Source organism: Parasteatoda tepidariorum, chromosome 7, assembly GCF_982258835.1.
Source record: "Parasteatoda tepidariorum strain Cologne lab strain chromosome 7, Ptep-v5.0, whole genome shotgun sequence".
Classification (NCBI taxonomy): Eukaryota; Metazoa; Arthropoda; class Arachnida; order Araneae; family Theridiidae; genus Parasteatoda; species Parasteatoda tepidariorum.
Genome location: NC_141761.1, coordinates 44,048,872 through 44,068,288, shown reverse-complemented (window position 1 = coordinate 44,068,288; position 19,417 = coordinate 44,048,872). Strand labels below are relative to the sequence as shown.

The 19,417-nt window shown below is 30.8% G+C and overlaps 1 protein-coding gene across 1 annotated transcript; it reads left to right on the top strand.

The window, feature by feature from the left end:
* The first annotated feature begins 12,933 nt into the window (after positions 1 to 12,933).
* Positions 12,934 to 13,511, top strand: LOC147807047 (histone-lysine N-methyltransferase SETMAR-like). Its single transcript, XM_087168764.1, has 2 exons — positions 12,934 to 12,969; positions 13,062 to 13,511. Exons 1-2 carry the CDS (start codon positions 12,934 to 12,936, stop codon positions 13,509 to 13,511), a joined length of 486 nt encoding a protein of 161 aa, XP_087024890.1.
* The last annotated feature ends 5,906 nt before the right edge of the window (positions 13,512 to 19,417 follow it).

Here is a 19,417-nt window from a genome sequence, read left to right as displayed (position 1 = left end):
AGTGCAATTTGCTTGAACTCGTTGTGTTTGAAAAAAAAAAGTGTTTTGTTTTGTTGAGGAGTGGCAGTATGTACGAAAATACGAAAGTATGTATGAACAAAAGAAAAAAAATGAGTTCATAAATACTTCATAAATGTGCTCAGTTACATTTTTAAAAAAAAAAAATCGATGATGAATCCGGTGTCATAAAATTATCTATCTCTTTGCAGAACTCTGGGATGTGTATAATCTTCACCACAAATAATCCTCACCACGTATAATCCACTCATAGACAATCGAGATTTACAGTGCTAAGTTGAGCTCCATTATTTTAAATTTCAACTCTTCTTGAATTTTTTTATAATATAGGATTCGTATAGTATTAGTATCCATCGTTATGGAAACAGTGAGTAAGATAAGGTCGTGGATTACATTAATTTAAAAAGTATTAGTTGATGAACTTTAGAAGAAAAGTGAAATACCAATTTATAACTAGTTCCAAAATTAACTAAAAACGATTTTAAATGTTAATTAAGTAAAAGTTACTTAATTAGCAAAATAAAATTGCCCATAAGCAGTCAAAATGACTGAATTAAAAAAAATAATGTGTTAAAAACGTTTTTTAAAATTAATTTTATATATTAATTTTTATATATTGTTTACAGTTATATAACAAGTTATTAGTAAATATTAACAATAAAAAAATTATATTTTGTCCAAAAAGTCACAAAATTCTAAGAAATTCTGTTATCATTGTTTTTCTAATTGAAATTAAAAAGCAGTCAAAATGACTTCCTTAAGCAATCTACTGTTAATGCTTATTTTTAATTTTGCGCAAGTAGAGCGTTCGAATCCAGTGATGTTATTAGATAGTTTAACAATAGTATAAATTAGGCATTCTTTATTTCTGGTTACATCATGGAAAGGTAATTATCGTTTTCGCATATTTTTATTGCACATGAAAATTGCATGATATGATCATTATTAACACCAGACTGAAACTTAGTATATACCTTTACTGCCCAAAAGCAGTTAAAATGACTGCATAGTGAAGGAATAACTAATGTGTAAAGAAATCTGTTTAACTAATTTTTAAGATTTTTTATATTATTTACAGTTATTAAGTTATTTGTAAATGTTAACAATAAAAAAAATCACTTGGAAAAAAAAATAATTTATGCATTATTATTTGTAGATTTTTGCAAATAAAAAAGCAGTTAAAAAGCAGTCAAAATGATTTCCTTGGGCAATCTAGTGTTAAGCAAAGAAAAATTAGATATCTTCTGATGCATCAGCATAAAATAAATAAAAGTTATAGCAATATTTTGATAAAAATTATTTATTTATTCCTTACGCAACAGCATGGAAGTTTTTTCTAGTAATATTTACCACAAAGTTTTTATTACTATTTTCAGTTAATATTACGTTCCTAATTTTATTATTAATCAAAATAAATGCTTAAAACTAAAAGTGTTGTTCCTTCAATGTTTGATCACGTAAATGCATGATATTAGTATTACATTTACGATAACGTTACGTTAAGTTTATATTACGTTTTATATTAACAATATTTAGTTACTGTTTACAAATATTAAACGGTAATTTTTACTTTTATAATAAATACTATGAAAAGCTGCTTTCAGCCAATGTATGGATTTAAAATAACGAATGAAAAATAATTATTTAAAATTCCAAAGCTATATCAAGATTCAATTTTTCGCACTTCTGCTAAACGAAGATATAGGAGGGAAAATGGCTTATGAAAATGATAACTGATTCTGTGAAAAAATATTTCAAGATTTGAGAATATTCAAGAGAAAGCATGCGATTTAAATCATAAAAATAAAAATACAAACAAATGTCACAATTATTTTTTTATATCTGCTAAATATTTCAAAACAGGTGGCTGGGTGGCGCAGTTAGTTTGTCGTCGGCCTTCTGAGCCCAAGTCTGCGGGTTTGATCCCCGGTCCAGACACCGGATTTTCGGGTTGCAGAAAATCCTCAGCGGCCATGTCGTATGATTATGCGGCATGTAAAAGATCCCTGGAGTGCCTTATTGGCTCTTGGCATTTCCGGCAAAATAAAATTCCTAGTGCACTTTAGCATCCAAATAAGAGTCTCGGTGCTGCCATCTAGTGTGGCAGAAACTAGGTGTCCAAATTAACATTGCCAACAGTATCTCACCCATTGTGGTGGTCCTGAAAGAGTGGATACCAGTTCTGGAGAAAGCACTAGGTCAGCTCATGCGTGCGCACTTCTGCAGCTCATTGGAAATTTAAAAAAAAATATTTCAAAACAAAATTTATAATTTTTGATGTTGTGAAATAACAAAATTTAAAAAAATTGGTTTGGACACGAGCCGCTTTCTCTTCAAAATTCCTCCCCAAAGAACATTTTCTCACTAGTCTTTTCATTAGACCATGGGTCGACAGTGGGTCGATAAAGCATGCTTGGGAACTAAACACTGGGGGTTTCGCGGTCGGCTAACCACCTAACCGGAACACTCCTGCATCCCAGAGCTCAAGGTCAAGAAAACTGAGATAGGCACAGTAGGCCTTGGCCCTCATTGGGCTGTCGCGCCACTGAGTTTAGTTTAGTTTTAGTCTTTTCATTAAAATTTTATTTGTTCTTTTTGTCTACGCGTGGAGAGGAATTGTTTTTCCTTTCCACTGCCCTATTTCACTGTGTAGTAACTCTCGGTGAAAACTGATTTTCCACGTTATTGATTTGTGAAAACTTAATGATCCTCAAAATGTACAAGATAGCGATCCTACCGTCATTTTTCTGACACATGCACATAAAACATTCTTCCCCTTAGTTCATCGAATAATAGCACATTAAACAATAACTAAAATCTTAAACCATGAAAACTAATTTTAATTTTGAATAATACCATACTGATGTTAACATTCAATTCGTCAGTTATAAGTAACGGGGATTAGGTAACAGCATAAGTATTAGTTTTACTACGTCTAATGCTGACTTAAATTTGCTTCTAACATTCATTGCATAAGTTGTTAACTGGTTGAAAATATTTGGCAAGAGATTAAGTCTCAGCTTTTTAATTGTCTGTATCTGATATATAACTTCTAGTTAGTGGTACTATCTGTTATTTAATAAAGATAGAAATCAGGAACGTTGTTTTAATCTTGTAAATTATGAAATCCTTCCAGAAAGCGTGATTTAATAAGGTTATTTATTTATTATTGAAAGCGACTATCTATTTATTTAAAGAAAAAAACACGTCAAACTTGTTGTTTGATGTTATTTTATTTCAGATGCGCTTTTACGATCGAAATTCAATTTTTCTCAGCTGCGAACTGGGCCTGTAATTGCTTCGCGTTCATCATTCTTTTTTTTTCTTCATTAAAAGACAACATTTTCACAAAAGCAAATAATATTTTCTTAACAAAAGTTTTTTTCAAGATCGTTTTGCTAGCACGTAAATCTTAACAAAATGACCGATTACTGGAATTTAAAAAACAATCGTCTGCTCTTGAAATTTTTTTTTTGTCTAAGGAGTACAAATTGTGTGACTGAATAAGATGAAATAAACAGGAAATTTTACTCGTTAACGAGACTTATAACAGTTAAAATAGGAGAGGGTCTTCATATCTCTTATTATTCTAAGTTTTTATTTTATTTTTAAAAATATCAATACGCATGTTAAGATTTATATCATGTAATATTTAATTTCTCTTGATCTCTCTTTTATTTGTTACTTTTAACATCAACTGAAATGGAAGCTTATGAAATAAAGATCTCGAGAGGAAAAAGCAAATTTTTCATCAACAATGTATATTTCAGAAATGAAAAAAAAGAGAAAAAAAAAACACATCATGTTAAGTTTATGGACAAAAAAGGCCATTTCAGTTCTTCAAATATCAACTATGCAGTTACATTTTTGCTGTTAAAAGAGCTGTATGAATTTGCATGATTTTCTTTTACTACAAGATTAACAAATCATAATTCTGAAACTAAATTTCGAATGTTAAAACTTCTTTTTCTTCTTGTTCACCCATACATTTTTCACACACTTTCATATTTCAAGTCTTATAGTCTAATAGTTTTTGCACACCTAAAAAAAAATGTATAGTACCCTAAGCAGCTGCGGCTTCTAAGATTTTTCAGTATACGTAGAAAGAAACGATCTAAGTTACATGCTTCCTAGTAAGTCTAGTATATTTTGATATAAAATAGAAAATATTTATGTTAACTATTGTGCACAATACTATTTTCAGTATCTTAGGACATAAGAATACTGCCCAATTTATTGTCGAATCACCACACAATTTCAATTTATGTATGAGCATATTGCTAATACAAGAATTTTATACACTTTCTATGCTTAGACACTTTCGCTTATGCACTTTTGCTTATATACTTTATGCTTATACACTTTTGTGTTTCAACATCAGACGAGAAAGCGAACGAAACGCAACGAAAGCCGCGATTTTCCAATCCAGCGGCGTTTCACGACCCACTCTCTTGTTTGGCGGATTTTGTGTCTTGGCGGATTTGGCGCTTTTCTGCCAAACGTTCGGAGTCACCTTAGTTAGAATTTCGAGAAAAATTTTATTTTTAAATCATAGACAATTTTAATATTAAACTATATTTTTTACAATAACTTTTTCTTGAAATACATTAAATAATTTATTCAATTATACAATAGTATATAAATATATGTTTTTCATGAGAGATGAAAAATTTTGCAATTACAATTAAAAAAAATGTTAGCTACTTTAAAGAGTAAATTGCATGCTTCATTTGTTGATGTTTTACATTACTAAAACTGTCTGCCGTATTTCTAAGGACTCCATTAAATTTTTATCTCATATTCTAAAGCTATTTAGTGATAATTATTGTGTTCAGAAAAGCATTTAAGGCTTAATTCAATTTAAAAATGTCAAACATTTTTTTTTCTATTTTCGTTCAAAATTTGTGGTTTAGTAATTATAAAAAGATAATTGGAATATTGTGAGAAGTTCTAAAATTGTCAGAATTAAAGTTGAAATTACAATTTAGTGTTTCAACTTTTTAAAAATAGTAAAATTAACTTTAAATTAGTAGATCATTCAAAAGAAATATTCAGATAAAGCTATATGACAAAAAAAAATGAATATAAAAATTAGGATATTATTTGTTTTACCAAAATATTTTATGAAATAAGAAATTGAATAAACTAAATTTTTGATTAAATTATAATATTTATGAAATTGATTGAATAAATAAGTGATTTAGCTAAAGTTATTTCATTAAATAGTTATTTTATAAAATAGTAATTTGTTAAAGTACTTAGTTAATGAAATTTTTTTTACATAAAAGGGTTATTTGATAAAATAGTTATTTAATAAAAAAGTATTTTGATAATATCAATTTTTGGTAAAATGATTTTCAAGTGTTTTTAAAATGTTTATTACCATTAAACAACCTATTTTCATTAACTTCTGCGTATTTTTTTTCGTGCAATGTTTTAAATTTTTCACAGTTGACAAACTCACTTTCATTATTTTATTAACTTCAGTTAATTAGCTATCAATAATTTGTTGAAATATTTTTAAGTCTGTACTTACAATAACACTTGGAAAATAAGTAAAGAAATTAATATACCATTTTTTAAATTTTTTAGACTTAAATATATCCTAAAAATATTTGAAATATTTAAAAAAATAAAGTTAAAATATTATTCCTTCTTGAATCCGAAATGTATTGCAAATCAATTGCAATAACAGAAAATAACTTAAAATATTAAAAAATAATATATATATTTTTAATTCTGTGCATAAGTATTAAATATGCTATTTCGTTTATTGATAGATTTTTTCATATTTTGGACAAGATAAAAGGAACCAATAATATGTTTAAATGTTTTTTTTGGTATCATTTAATACGAAACGTGTGAAAAAAAAACTATTTCAGTCATTCCACAGATACCAAGTTTTTGTAAGTCGATAAAATATTTTCCATTTCATTCCAAAATAAAAACTGAATCCACTAATCTTTTTTTCAGTTTGGAAGAATGTTGATCTTTATAGCTGTCTTAATTATGCAATTTATAAAAACTATCGCCAAGTATTTTTTTAAAAATAGTTTTATTTGAGTATGGATGTGGTGAAAGAAAACATCTGACATTTTTTTAAAGAGAGCTTGCAAAAGTATTTTCTGAGAAGGGAATTTTTTGGTTCCATTTTTAATATTTATTGGAATAAAAAAAAATCTCACACAAGTTTTTAAGTGATATGTTAGAGAAAAACATCATTTTGAAAATAAGTCACCGCTGAGAAATTATTTTTCGCATTATTTCTCTTTTTACAACAGTTTAAATGACATTCATGCTTGTTAGGATGCAATTTTGCAATAAAAATCTAGTTCACTTTTCTGACTAGTTGGAGAACTCATATCTCTACTGAAGCTGTGTGCCTGATGAAGACTCAGCTAAATAAATTACTAGCTTGCAGGAATAAAATATTAAGAAGAATAACAAAAGCCAGATGGTTCGTAAGAAATGATACAATACATCATGATCTCAAAATTGATGCAATAGGGATTAACAATAAAAAATTCACCTTTGGTAAAAAAAAAATAAATTAATCTTTATAAAATTTATAAGAACAATTTTTGCTTCGACAGACATCAATTCGCTGCTTTGTTTCGAATTGCGCAGCAAAGATCGACGGCTTTTATCACTCCTTTACCCCATTTATGTCGATTTAAGTGCATATGGTATAGCACCGCAAAGATCGACGACTCTTATCATTCATTTACCCCATTTATGTGGCTTTAAGTGCATATGGTATTGCACCGCAAAGATCGACGATTCTTATCATTCATTTACTCCATTTATGTCGCTTTAAGTGCATATGGTATTGCACCGCAAAGATCGACGATTCTTATCATTCATTTACCCCATTTATGTGGCTTTAAGTGCATATGGTATTGCACTGTAAAGATCGACGACTCTTATCATTCATTTACCCCATTTATGTTGCTTTAAGTGCATATGGTATTGCAAAGCAAAGATCGAAGATTCTTATCATTCATTTACCCCATTTATGTGGCTTTAAGTGCATATGGTATTGCACCGCAAAGATCGACGATTCTTATCATTCATTTACTCCATTTATGTCGCTTTAAGTGCATATGGTATTGCACCGCAAAGATCGACGATTCTTATCATTCATTTACCCCATTTATGTGGCTTTAAGTGCATATGGTATTGCACTGTAAAGATCGACGACTCTTATCATTCATTTACCCCATTTATGTTGCTTTAAGTGCATATGGTATTGCACAGCAAAGATCGAAGATTCTTATCATTCATTTACTCCATTTATGTGGCTTTAAGTGCATATGGTATTGCACCGCAAAGATCGACGATTCTTATCATTCATTTACCCCATTTATGTGGCTTTAAGTGCATATGGTATTGCACCGCAAAGATCGACGATTCTTATCATTCATTTACCCCATTTATGTGGCTTTAAGTGCATATGGTATTGCACTGTAAAGATCGACGACTCTTATCATTCATTTACCCCATTTATGTTGCTTTAAGTGCATATGGTATTGCACAGCAAAGATCGAAGATTCTTATCATTCATTTACTCCATTTATGTCGCTTTAAGTGCATATGGTATTGCACCGCAAAGATCGACGATTCTTATCATTCATTTACCCCATTTATGTGGCTTTAAGTGCATATGGTATTGCACTGTAAAGATCGACGACTCTTATCATTCATTTACCCCATTTATGTTGCTTTAAGTGCATATGGTATTGCACAGCAAAGATCGAAGATTCTTATCATTCATTTACCCCATTTATGTGGCTTTAAGTGCATATGGTATTGCACCGCAAAGATCGACGATTCTTATCATTCATTTACTCCATTTATGTCGCTTTAAGTGCATATGGTATTGCACCGCAAAGATCGACGATTCTTATCATTCATTTACCCCATTTATGTGGCTTTAAGTGCATATGGTATTGCACTGTAAAGATCGACGACTCTTATCATTCATTTACCCCATTTATGTTGCTTTAAGTGCATATGGTATTGCACAGCAAAGATCGAAGATTCTTATCATTCATTTACCCCATTTATGTGGCTTTAAGTGCATATGGTATTGCACCGCAAAGATCGACGATTCTTATCATTCATTTACTCCATTTATGTCGCTTTAAGTGCATATGGTATTGCACCGCAAAGATCGACGATTCTTATCATTCATTTACCCCATTTATGTGGCTTTAAGTGCATATGGTATTGCACTGTAAAGATCGACGACTCTTATCATTCATTTACCCCATTTATGTTGCTTTAAGTGCATATGGTATTGCACAGCAAAGATCGACGACTCTTATCATTCATTTACCCCATTTATGTGGCTTTAAGTGCATATGGTATTGCACCGCAAAGATCGACGATTCTTATCACTCATTTACTCCATTTATGTCGCTTTAAGTGCATGTGGTATTGCACCGCAAAGATCGACGACTCTTATCATTCATTTACCCCATTTATGTGGCTTTAAGTGCATATGGTATTGCACTGTAAAGATCGACGACTCTTATCATTCATTTACCCCATTTATGTTGCTTTAAGTGCATATGGTATTGCACAGCAAAGATCGAAGATTCTTATCAATCATTTGCCCCATTTATGTGGCTTTAAGTGCATATGGTATTGCACTGTAAAGATCGACGACTCTTATCATTCATTTACCCCATTTATGTTACTTTAAGTGCATATGGTATTGCACCGCAAGGATCGAAGATTCTTATCACTCATTTACCTAATTTACGTTGCTTTAAGTGCATATGGTATTGCACTGTAAAGATTGACGACATTCAAAATCACGAATTAGGCATTTTTTATGCAGAATCGTCCAATGTCCATATTAGGTGTAGTGCCCACATTTAGGTCACTTACCTTATGTTTTTAAGTGGACTGAAAAGGAAGTAATATTTTTTTGTCACGCCTAAAATTAAGAATATAGAATGTATTACTTTTGATATAAGCTGCGCTTACCACTGAAATCCTCCCTCTCTCGTCTTTCGAAAATATATTAAAAGTAGTTTTTAAATTTCTTTATTTTATTTTATTATCACTTTTGTCATTAGATATTCCACCATAATTAGATAATCATAATAATTTGATACCAATGAGAAATCTCATATTTTCTTCTATTTCGATAACCAGTGAGAAATTCTGGTGCCCTCATCTATAACTTTCAGAAATTTCCCAGAAAATGCATCGAAACTTATAAGAAAGTAAAGTGATTATTTAATTGAGGAAAAGTATTAAATCCATTCGGTTCATTGGATAGATTTGGAAAACAATCAGATTAATTTCTATTTGTTAAAAATATTTTTTTAAAAAAATGAATGAATCAATGATTACCATTTAAGTGTGTTTTTCAAAACTCTTTTACCAAAGAAAGTGGAAAAACTGCAAAATTAAAAAAGGCCACAAATTAAAAATCTCGCTTTTTTTGCCGAGGAAAAAAGGCTTACCAATAAATAATTCGTAATTTTTGTTTATTTTCTGGAGCTCCGACAATCTTGTGATGGAGTAATATTTCATATTTCGAAAAAAAAACTACATACAAACGCATATTATTTTTAAATTCTGTGGCCTTTATGCTGATATTTTCTTTGTTTTCTTAATCAGCTTAGGAAGAGCTAACCTGTGAAAAAAGAAACTTTAATCTATCAGTTCTGAATAACTGTAGCATGTAATTTACAAAAAACAATTTTTTCTTTCGTTCTTACATTTCTCAGAAGCTTAAATTTGTTTTCAACATAAATAGCTCTGAATTTATAATATCGCCGGTGAACTTTTTTATTCTGGATATAGCTCAAAACGCATGTTTAAGAATTTGGAGACGCAGCTAAATATACGTGTTTAATAAAATGTACTCGGATTGAAATACGCGTTTAAGAAAATAGACAAAGATAGAAATGCGTTTTTAAGAAAATGAATACAGCTGAAAATATATGTTTAAGAAAATAGACGCATATTGAAATGCGTGTATGAGAAAATGATTACAGCTAAAAATACATGTTTTAGAAAATGGACACAGATTGAAATGCGTTTGTACGAAAATGGACATAGATTGAAATGCATGTCTGAGAAAATTAACACAGCAAAAAATACGTGTTTAAGAAAATGGCCTCAGATTGAAAAGCATTTTAAAGAAAAGGGACACAGTAAAAAATACGTGTTTGAGAAAGTGAACGCAGCTCAAAATCAAAATACGTGTTTAAGAGAACGGGCAGAAAAATAAGTGCTTTTTCAATGTTCACTCCGAGGGGAATTTCGTACTTACTTTTTTAGAAACACTAAGTATAATCTTTACAGGGCTAAGAGCTGGACGCACCTTTCTAACTCAGACATTATTTAGAGCTTTTAACCACAATAAAATTTAGCCAATGAACAATAGCGCCTATCTCTAACTCCTTCTCCGGCAATCCTATTTTCACGGATTCTTTTACTTAGCCGTTTTTCTGAGTGTCTTGATTTAAATACATTCAAATATAAATGGTTGAGGCAAAATATAATAATAAATAAATATCAGAAAACAGGGTAGAGCTCTCAGATGTTTCTAACTGCAGATGCGATATCTGTGTCAAAGTGGTTTTTAATTAGTTCATGAAGACTTTTAATTACTTTAAAAATTTTTCATTTTTTTAATTGTAAAGGTTTTTAACTGTATAAAATATTTTACATCATTTTTTTTCGTCACTTCGTTACTTGAAGAAAAGAGGCGACTGCATTTCTTTCAATTTCTTTCTTTACTTAAACTTTGCATCGTCAGTGTACGTTATTCCATTTAGATAAAGTAATATGACAGGCATTTTTTCTCTCAGAAGAAATAACATACCCAATTCCTTTTCGCTTCCGTTAATCGCTAACAGGAGAACTATAACGATTTTGATAACGTAGCAAAAATGACATTTTATGTAGTTATATCTTCATTTCTACATTGAAGAAAACGAGGCCATAGAACGATATTTCCTGTTCCGTCTAATGATATAAATGTAACTGAGGTATGATAAGTGACGAAACTTGAAAGAAATATGCCTATTTCCGGAAGAATATGGAAGCTCGAATACAAGGAAAAGTTTGGTATTTGTTTGATGGGGCCGGGCTTTTTTAATGAACATAAATTTTTGAAGTATATATGAACAACTGGATTCCAGCAATTGGTATTTAAAAGTTATAAAAAAAAATTGCACATGGAAGTATAAATGTGGTTTCTGTATTTTGAATAATAATTTTAAAACTTAAACTTTTTTTTAAAATTTTAAGTAAAGTCAGCAAATTAAAAAAACAAACAAAAAGAAACACCTTTGTATAACTTTTGGTCATTGAACTTTCAAATTGATAAATGTTAAATTAAGGTACTCAGTATATCAATGTAGAATGTAGAGAATGTAGAAATAGGGCCGGGATAGCCTGGTCGGTAGGGCACTGGGCCCTTGTCCGAGAGTTTGTGGGTTCGAACCTCGCCGGCCGAAGACTCCCCGTGTAGTTGGTGACTGATGCACGTTAAAATTCTGTCGAGTCGCAAAGTCCTCCAAGTTCCCATAACGAATCAATACCTCTGGGGGTACAGGATTGGTGATCGATCGTTCTCTGATTCAGGTCAAAATTACGATCTGTGGATGAATGAATGGGTCCGCCTTATAAACAGGTGTGACGTATGATGTGGCAGAAGTTGAATTCTTGGTCATAGATGGCGCCACTGAAAAAACAAGACTCGCACACTCTGCCTTAAATCTACACGGTTTCACCAAGCAGGCTTGCCCGTGTGGCAAGTGGCATTAGAACCAACCAACCAACCAAGAAAATTTTGGATCCTAGCAATTAGTTTTAGGGCTATGATGGAGAATGCAAAATGTTAAATAGAAGTACAAATCAATAAATGGGTGTATAGAGTTTTGGATTCTCGCAGTTAGTTATGGAGATATAATGCAGAATGCAAAATGTTAAATTAAGGTATCTAAAAATAGGTGCAAAAAGTTTTTGTAGACTGTTATGGAGAATGCAAAAAGCAATCTTTCGCAATTAGTTTAAACGTAATGATGGAGAATGCAAAATACTAAATTAAGGACCCTTATAAATGGGTACAGAAAGCTTTTTATTTTCGCAATGAATTTTAGAGCTACTATGCAAAATGCAAAATGTTGAATTAAGGTACCCGAATACTGTAGCTGCATTTTTCAGATGGTGGCTACCTCATACAAATCTTAGAGCCAATAATATAAAATATGGTTACAAATGATCAATTTATGCGAAAAATGGACATGTCTAGGTAAGTTTTGTTATTCATTGTTTGAACCAATAAAAATAGCAGATTTTAACTCTACCTCTAAACTATTAAGATTGTGCCTTAGTATGCAAAATTTCAACTAATAGAACAAAAATTATTCAGTAATTTCATTTTCATTTGATATGTTTTTAGCGATAAAAAATAATCCTTCAATTTTAATGACAAGATGATATTTCTATCTTTCATTTTGAATTGTCGCTTAGTTGTGTAACAAACGAAAAATCATTGGTTAGATAGCTCAAGTAAAAGATTTTTTTTTCACCAAAAAATACTTTTAATCACTCTAGCTATGAATGGTTTAGCCACGGAAATAATAATGCGTACTGAATTTTAAAAACACCGAGCACATAAAAAGTTTCCCTTATAAGTTTTAAATACTTAATTCGATGTTTCGTAATGTATGAAGTAATTGCAGCGTACACAAGTAAAATTCCTAAAATCTCATTGTTGATATTTATGTTGTTATGCTTAATCAAAAGTTATAGAAATGTTAATTCAAAATTAAATAAATTACGAGGGCAAATAGTAAGTTGCACTAAGTCGCCGCAAGAGCACGCAGTGTGTCGTAATTTTGGACAATGTGGAGAAAGGGTCAGTAATGGGGACTAGGATAAATGGCAAGCCAACAAGAAGTTCATTACAAATTGGAGGTGATGGCAACGATCAGATTTCTATGGACCAAACGGATTAATTGTGCTGACATTCACAGTGAAATCACTACTGTGATCGTGCGATTTCTTAGCAAAGTATTGTGAAGTGGTGTCAAGAATTTGAAGCCGGACGCACGGATGATTACCACATTGGCAGATCCGCAACGTCCAGCACAGTTTCAAATGCTGATCATGTGAATGCAAAGATAAAAGACAATCGACGCATAAAACTGCGTGAAATTGCCAACATGTTGAACATTTCGTATGGCAGTGTGTTCTCCATTGTTCACGACTACCTTGGACTTCGTAAACTGTGTCAAAGATGGATCCCACATCTTCTCATCAATGAACACAAGGAACAATCTTTCCATTCATCACTGGCATTTTTGCAACGGTATTCTGCGAAGGGCAATGAGTTTCTGCTGCGAATCATCACTGGAAATGAAATGCGGGTCCCCCACTTCATCCCCGAAACGACAAGAACATCGATGAAATGGGTGCACTGGGTGCACACCTCATCACTCCAACGAAAGAAGCCCTAGGTCCAACCTTCAGCAGGAAAGTTTATGGCGACAGTGTTTCTTGACATGGAGGGTATGTTGAACGTTTAAAGGCACGACAATCAACTCGTCCTCGTATTGTCAAACGATGAACTGGTTGCGTAAAGCAATTAAAGAGAAGCTGCGTGGAAAATAGAGCACCGGCACGATAGTGTTCCATGATTTGTTACACGATAACGCAACATCTCGCCAAACGTGTGAACTGCTGCAGCGCTTCAAATGGGATGAGGAGGTGAAAGCAGCTGTTTCCGGGTAGTTACACAGCGCTGGAGGAGATTTCTATGCATCCGGAATCGAACTCATGAAGTTGGTTGTCCGTTAGTAGAAATGTTCAGTCTCTTTGGAACTATGTGGAAAAGTGAACTTGCATTGCATGCTGTCATAGCCATGTTACTTTTTTTATAGGGGATTTAATAAATAGCCATGACTTGTAAGTGCAACTTACTTTTTGATATGCCTTCGTAATATCGTTAAATCAAGGCTTATTGAAGTCCGAAGAATTCCGATCATAAACACTCAATTTTGGCAGAATTCGGCAATAATTTATTAAGACATAGTACAAATGAATTCCGACAAAAAAAAAGTTCAAATTACTAAATGTACAAAAAATATGTTTCTGTAATTGATATATTGCTGCTACAAATGATGTTCAGTAACGACCACCCTTAATCAAAATTTTTAGTATCTAATAATTAAAAAAGCAAAATATAAGTATTGTAAATAATAATACAGTAATATAATAAATATAAGCTTTCCAGTCAAATTAAAATTGGAGCAAAGAGAAACATAACTGCAATTGAAATATAATGAATCAAAACTGATTGAAACAGGTAGGTATATCACTTGCCAAAATTTGCTTAATTGCTGGTGGAAACGGAGAAGTTGAAGAATAATTGTTAGAAAGTCTACCGAATTTCAAATTACAAAATAAATCAGCTTTTGATGTTCTTTGTAGATGCCTTCTTTATAATTATGAGTCTTTACTTGTTTTTCCCACGCTTACATATTATTTTTAATTTTCAACAATTTTTAATTTTTTACATAAGCTACCTAAGTATTAAAACTTATTTTTAATATCATTGAATCTGATTTGATTGTATTACCCTCGGAAATTTTTTTTCTTTCCAAATTTACTTCCGTTCTTTATTTGATTTATTAAAGAAATTAACAGATTTTTGCTGTTAAAAAACTGAAAAATTGAAAATGAAAAAAAAATCCCATCATGTTTTCAATGTTCTTGTAAGATCCCAATCAATAAACTATTTGTAAAAACTAAACGCGTAAAAAAACAACAGTAAATTAAAAATCCTGCAAAATATCATGACTCGTATCATGACTTAAAAGTAACTGATTGTTAAACAACTTTATTTGAAATTTTTTAGAAAGGTCAAGAAGGGCGAAATTAAAGTTTTTGGAATCAAGGATTAAAGTACATTTTTTTTTAGAGTTTTCTCTCTTTTTCTTTTTAACTTCCAGCTTTCTTTTTGTGAAAGTCATTGTCTTGAAGGTTGAGATTTCCTGAAATGAACTTGAGTTCCGAGTTTTAAGAAAGTAATCAGAGGTAGATGGGGGAGAAGACATAAATCTTTGCGGTTTCTAAGTGAAAAAAATAGGACCACAGTTTATGAAAAGTCTTGAAAAGATGTTCCTAACAAAAGCTACGATTTACGAGATCGATGCGGAGCGAACTCTAATTTTTTGCGAAATTTCTTTTTGTTGGTGACAGAATGCGCAAAAATATGTTTTTTTTCCCCCTTCAGTTTTGCGAAAAGAATAATAATGGTGAAAGCGAATGCAGTTTTTTTTGGAGGTATTAAATATTTTCAGCAGTGAATAAGATTAAAAAAAGTAATTTATTTTTCTCCTAATTAAGAATTTTTAATTTATTGAACCGGTATTTTTTTCCTGATCAATGCGAGAAAATAGTTACCAATAAAAAAAATAAAAATCTTCAAAAATGAATTTTTTGCCGAAATTCTTTCTCGAAAATAATTAACAATTTAATTAATAAATGTAACAGTTCTTTCAGTAAAAACTTAACTTGAGGGTATATTGTTTCGAATTTTTTAAAAAAAGAAATCGGTGATCTTTTTATTGCACAACTTGAATCTATTTTTCTTTATTCGGAGGATCATTTTTCTTTATTTGAAATAAAGAAGTTCTCTGAATTTATACTCAAGTTCTTCAAAATTTTGTGATTGTCTTAAAATAGTGTCCCATATTTCTCAAGTTCCATTCAACTGATTTAATTTGATTGAAACATATTTGTTACCATTTTTCTGCCACTGTAAAATAAGTTTCTGAAAATGTAATGTTGGGTAGGTAGTTTTAAACCGTCGAAACTACAGTACTTTTCCTCATTGTAAGCAAATCGCATAGTGCATGTTTTTACCTATAAACTATACACGTCAAAACTGTAATTTAGCCTGAGTAGTACCGTAATAACTACGGCTACTTTTAGTGATATAAACAGTGCTAAACAGTCATTGGAATGGCAGAAAAGTATAAAAAACTAATGCAGAATTATTACATTTGTTTTAATTGTTACATTTTTATTTGTTTTGACAATTCTCGATTTGTCTTAACGGGAAAAGTTTGTGAGCTCCAAACATGTCAACAACATTTTAATTGTATTCTGTAGTGTTGAAATTTAGTATAATCGAATTAGTGTAAATTGAGATGGTTTTTTCTTTCAAATCATATTCTGGTCAAATCATGTATTGGCTCAGGGGATAGAGTGCCTGACTCCTAATGAGGTGAACCAGGTTCGAAACCCAGTGGTAGCAGGTCGATAAATATTCCCCACCCTGGTCAAGGCTACCACAGTGCTGACGTAAAATATCCTCAGTGCTGACGTAAAATGTCCTCAGATCAAGGATTAGAGTCCCCTTGCCGCCAGGCTAACCGTGGAAGATTTTCATGGTTTTCCTCTCCGTGTAACGCAAAAGCGGGTTCGTTCTATCAAAAAAAAAAAATCTTCCACAACGGCGAATTTCCTCCAATACTTGATCCAGGAGTTTCTTTGTCTTCTGAATTGGGTTCAAGACTACAAGGCTACGGAGTTTGACATCGGTAGTCGTAAACTCAAAATTGGATCGGCTGTTCAACGACAGTTATAAAATAAAATTAAATTATTGTAGTTACTTTTAAAATTTGCATAAAATTTCTGATATCAATAGCTTTTTTTTAAATTTTTTTTAAATTCATTTAACTTAATGATTTTTTTAATGTTGTAAAGTGAAAGGGACATTTATGGATAAAAAAATAAGAACCATATTATTATCACCGAAGATTTCCCAAATCTTACCACATTTGTCTGCTCTCTAATTAAAGAAAAATGGAATTTGAATGCTTTAAAACATTCGATCATTTATTTCCGTAGCAGGTGCTTTTTATTGCAAAATATTCTATAAGCAATTTTAATCAGATATTGCAAAATACTCTATAAAAAATTTTATTCTTATGACATGTCGCTTTCATTTCGTCCTTACACTATTTTGTCTTATTCTTAGCTAATGAGATGGTAAAGCATTACCATTTGCATATGACTGAAAGTATAAAAAAGCAATGCAATTCGTCTTCAATTATTTCTTAAGTTTTCGTTCGGAAACTGTATTGAGCAGGCCTTGGTTATTACGCTCTGTTCTATCCAAAAAGGAATTCCTGGTTTGAAATACGTATTCTACGATTTCTTTTTCCCATCTGCGGGGAATTTAAAATTCCATCCATTTGTTTTACATTGTGTTAATCTTGTTACGTGGTTTGCGTTTTTATGCGTTTGTTATTTTACTTTGTAATTATTAGCTTTTTTTTTGCAAAGCTCCTATTGCCGTCTCTATCTTAATAATGACTGGTATGACCATGGAATAAATTTTCGTAAATTTTAAATGTATTTTTTTGCCAAAATAAGATTTTAAAAATATTAATGATTATTTTCCGCTTTCATAAAAGCGATTTTACTAATTCTATACTTTTTATTATATACTACGGCTTACATCGTTTTTTCATTCAATTAATATTAGGTGCTTTCTTACGTAATGAATTATCATTCATATTGCCCAAACTTTTCTCTAATAACTACAATGTGTATTTCTAAAAATATTTTGATTCTGTTACTATTGACAGGAACCAGACTTTCTGAGTTTGTTAATTCTCGATTTATGCCTTAATCGATGGTATGTATATACACTGTCCTAAAGGCTATATGTATCTTATATATTTTGTTAAATATATTAAAATTGCGTGCATGTGATTTATATGGAACGTATAGAACACTTATAGATGTTATACACGCACATATTTTTCATATGTCAGCGTCATGCCAAATATAACAGCAAATTTTTTTAAAAAAAGAGTTTTTTTAAATTCTGGAAAAGGACTTCCGAGAGACTAAAAAGCGTATGGAGCGTATAGAACACTTATGATGAAGGAAAAGCCAAGGGTGCCATTTTATATTGGTGATGTATTTTCAGTGATGATGGAACATTCAGGTGGTGAGGAGTAGTTGGAGATATTGACAAACTAAAGATTGCGATGTGTAATCTGGGTACCAATTTTATGGAGAAGGATGATTCAGTGTGGATGGAGATTGTATTCGTATAGTGGGCCAGTTGAAGAATACATGAAAACAGAAGGGTGATGAAAACAATAGTTGAGCCGGATTAGAATTAATAAAAAAAAAGCTTTTATTTAGTAGTATATTTGCAGTGCTCGAGTTACAAAATATAAAAATCATATTATCCATAAGAATTTCAGTTGAATCAATTTTTGCACAATAATATTAATAAGGACAGGCCATGGGAGACGAATCCCCCACAACCTGCCTAGTCAAAAGCCAAATTAAAAAGTACATGTAAATTGTTCCCAGCGGACACAGAAGCATTGGTAGGAGATCCAAAATTGGCGATTTATTAAAATATAGCATAGCCAAAACAAGGCCAACCAGCATATCAATATTGGGTTTAAAAGAATACCTTGGCGATCACGAGTCGCCAACAAATTTATGTGAATTATTACAACCATGCAACCGAAACATTTAGCAGTTGGAAAATTAGAATAAAAAGTTATAAATAGATTTTTGTTTTCGATTAGAGGCGACAGTGAATATATAAGTCTGCATTAGTAATGAAATAAAAAAAGGTATCCGTTACATTAATCTGGAAGAGAAAAAATAAATATTTTATGTTTGTTTTAAAAAGATTAAGTTTTTGATTTATTTTAAATGTAATTCTATTAATAAAAAATCAGCTTAAGTAATGAAAGATATTTTAAAAGATAGAAAATAAATATGTGTATGCCAATTGTGGCATCACATATATCCCCGCTGAACACAGAAAAAAAATATGTATATATAGATATTTTTTTTTTTATTAATGGATCTCCCCCATGTTACAAAAAAATTTTATGCATTGAAACATAATATATTCAAGAAACAAAATAATTATATATACACTTATGTATAGCTAAATATCAAAGTAAAACAATTAAAAAAATTTATGACCTAAAGTTATACTTCAAATATATATTTTCAATACTCATGTTATTAAATCTTATGTTGATGTAAAATTAGCTGAGCATTGTCATCACCTGGACAGGATACTCTAATTTCTCTCGAATTTGAGAAAACTTTATCAGCAACAAACAACATAATTTGCATAATCATTTCATTTACCAAATATTTTCCTTATTATCTATACTTTTTTTTTTACATTGATATACATATACAATCCAAAATATTTAAACATATAAGTGCAATTTATCATATCATATTCTATATTTCTTATTATAAGTTAATAAAATGTTTATTAGTATCAAATATTCAAATAATTATAAGTGTCAAAAAAAATTCTTTAGTTTATTGCTTATTATTAGAAAAAAAAACATACTGA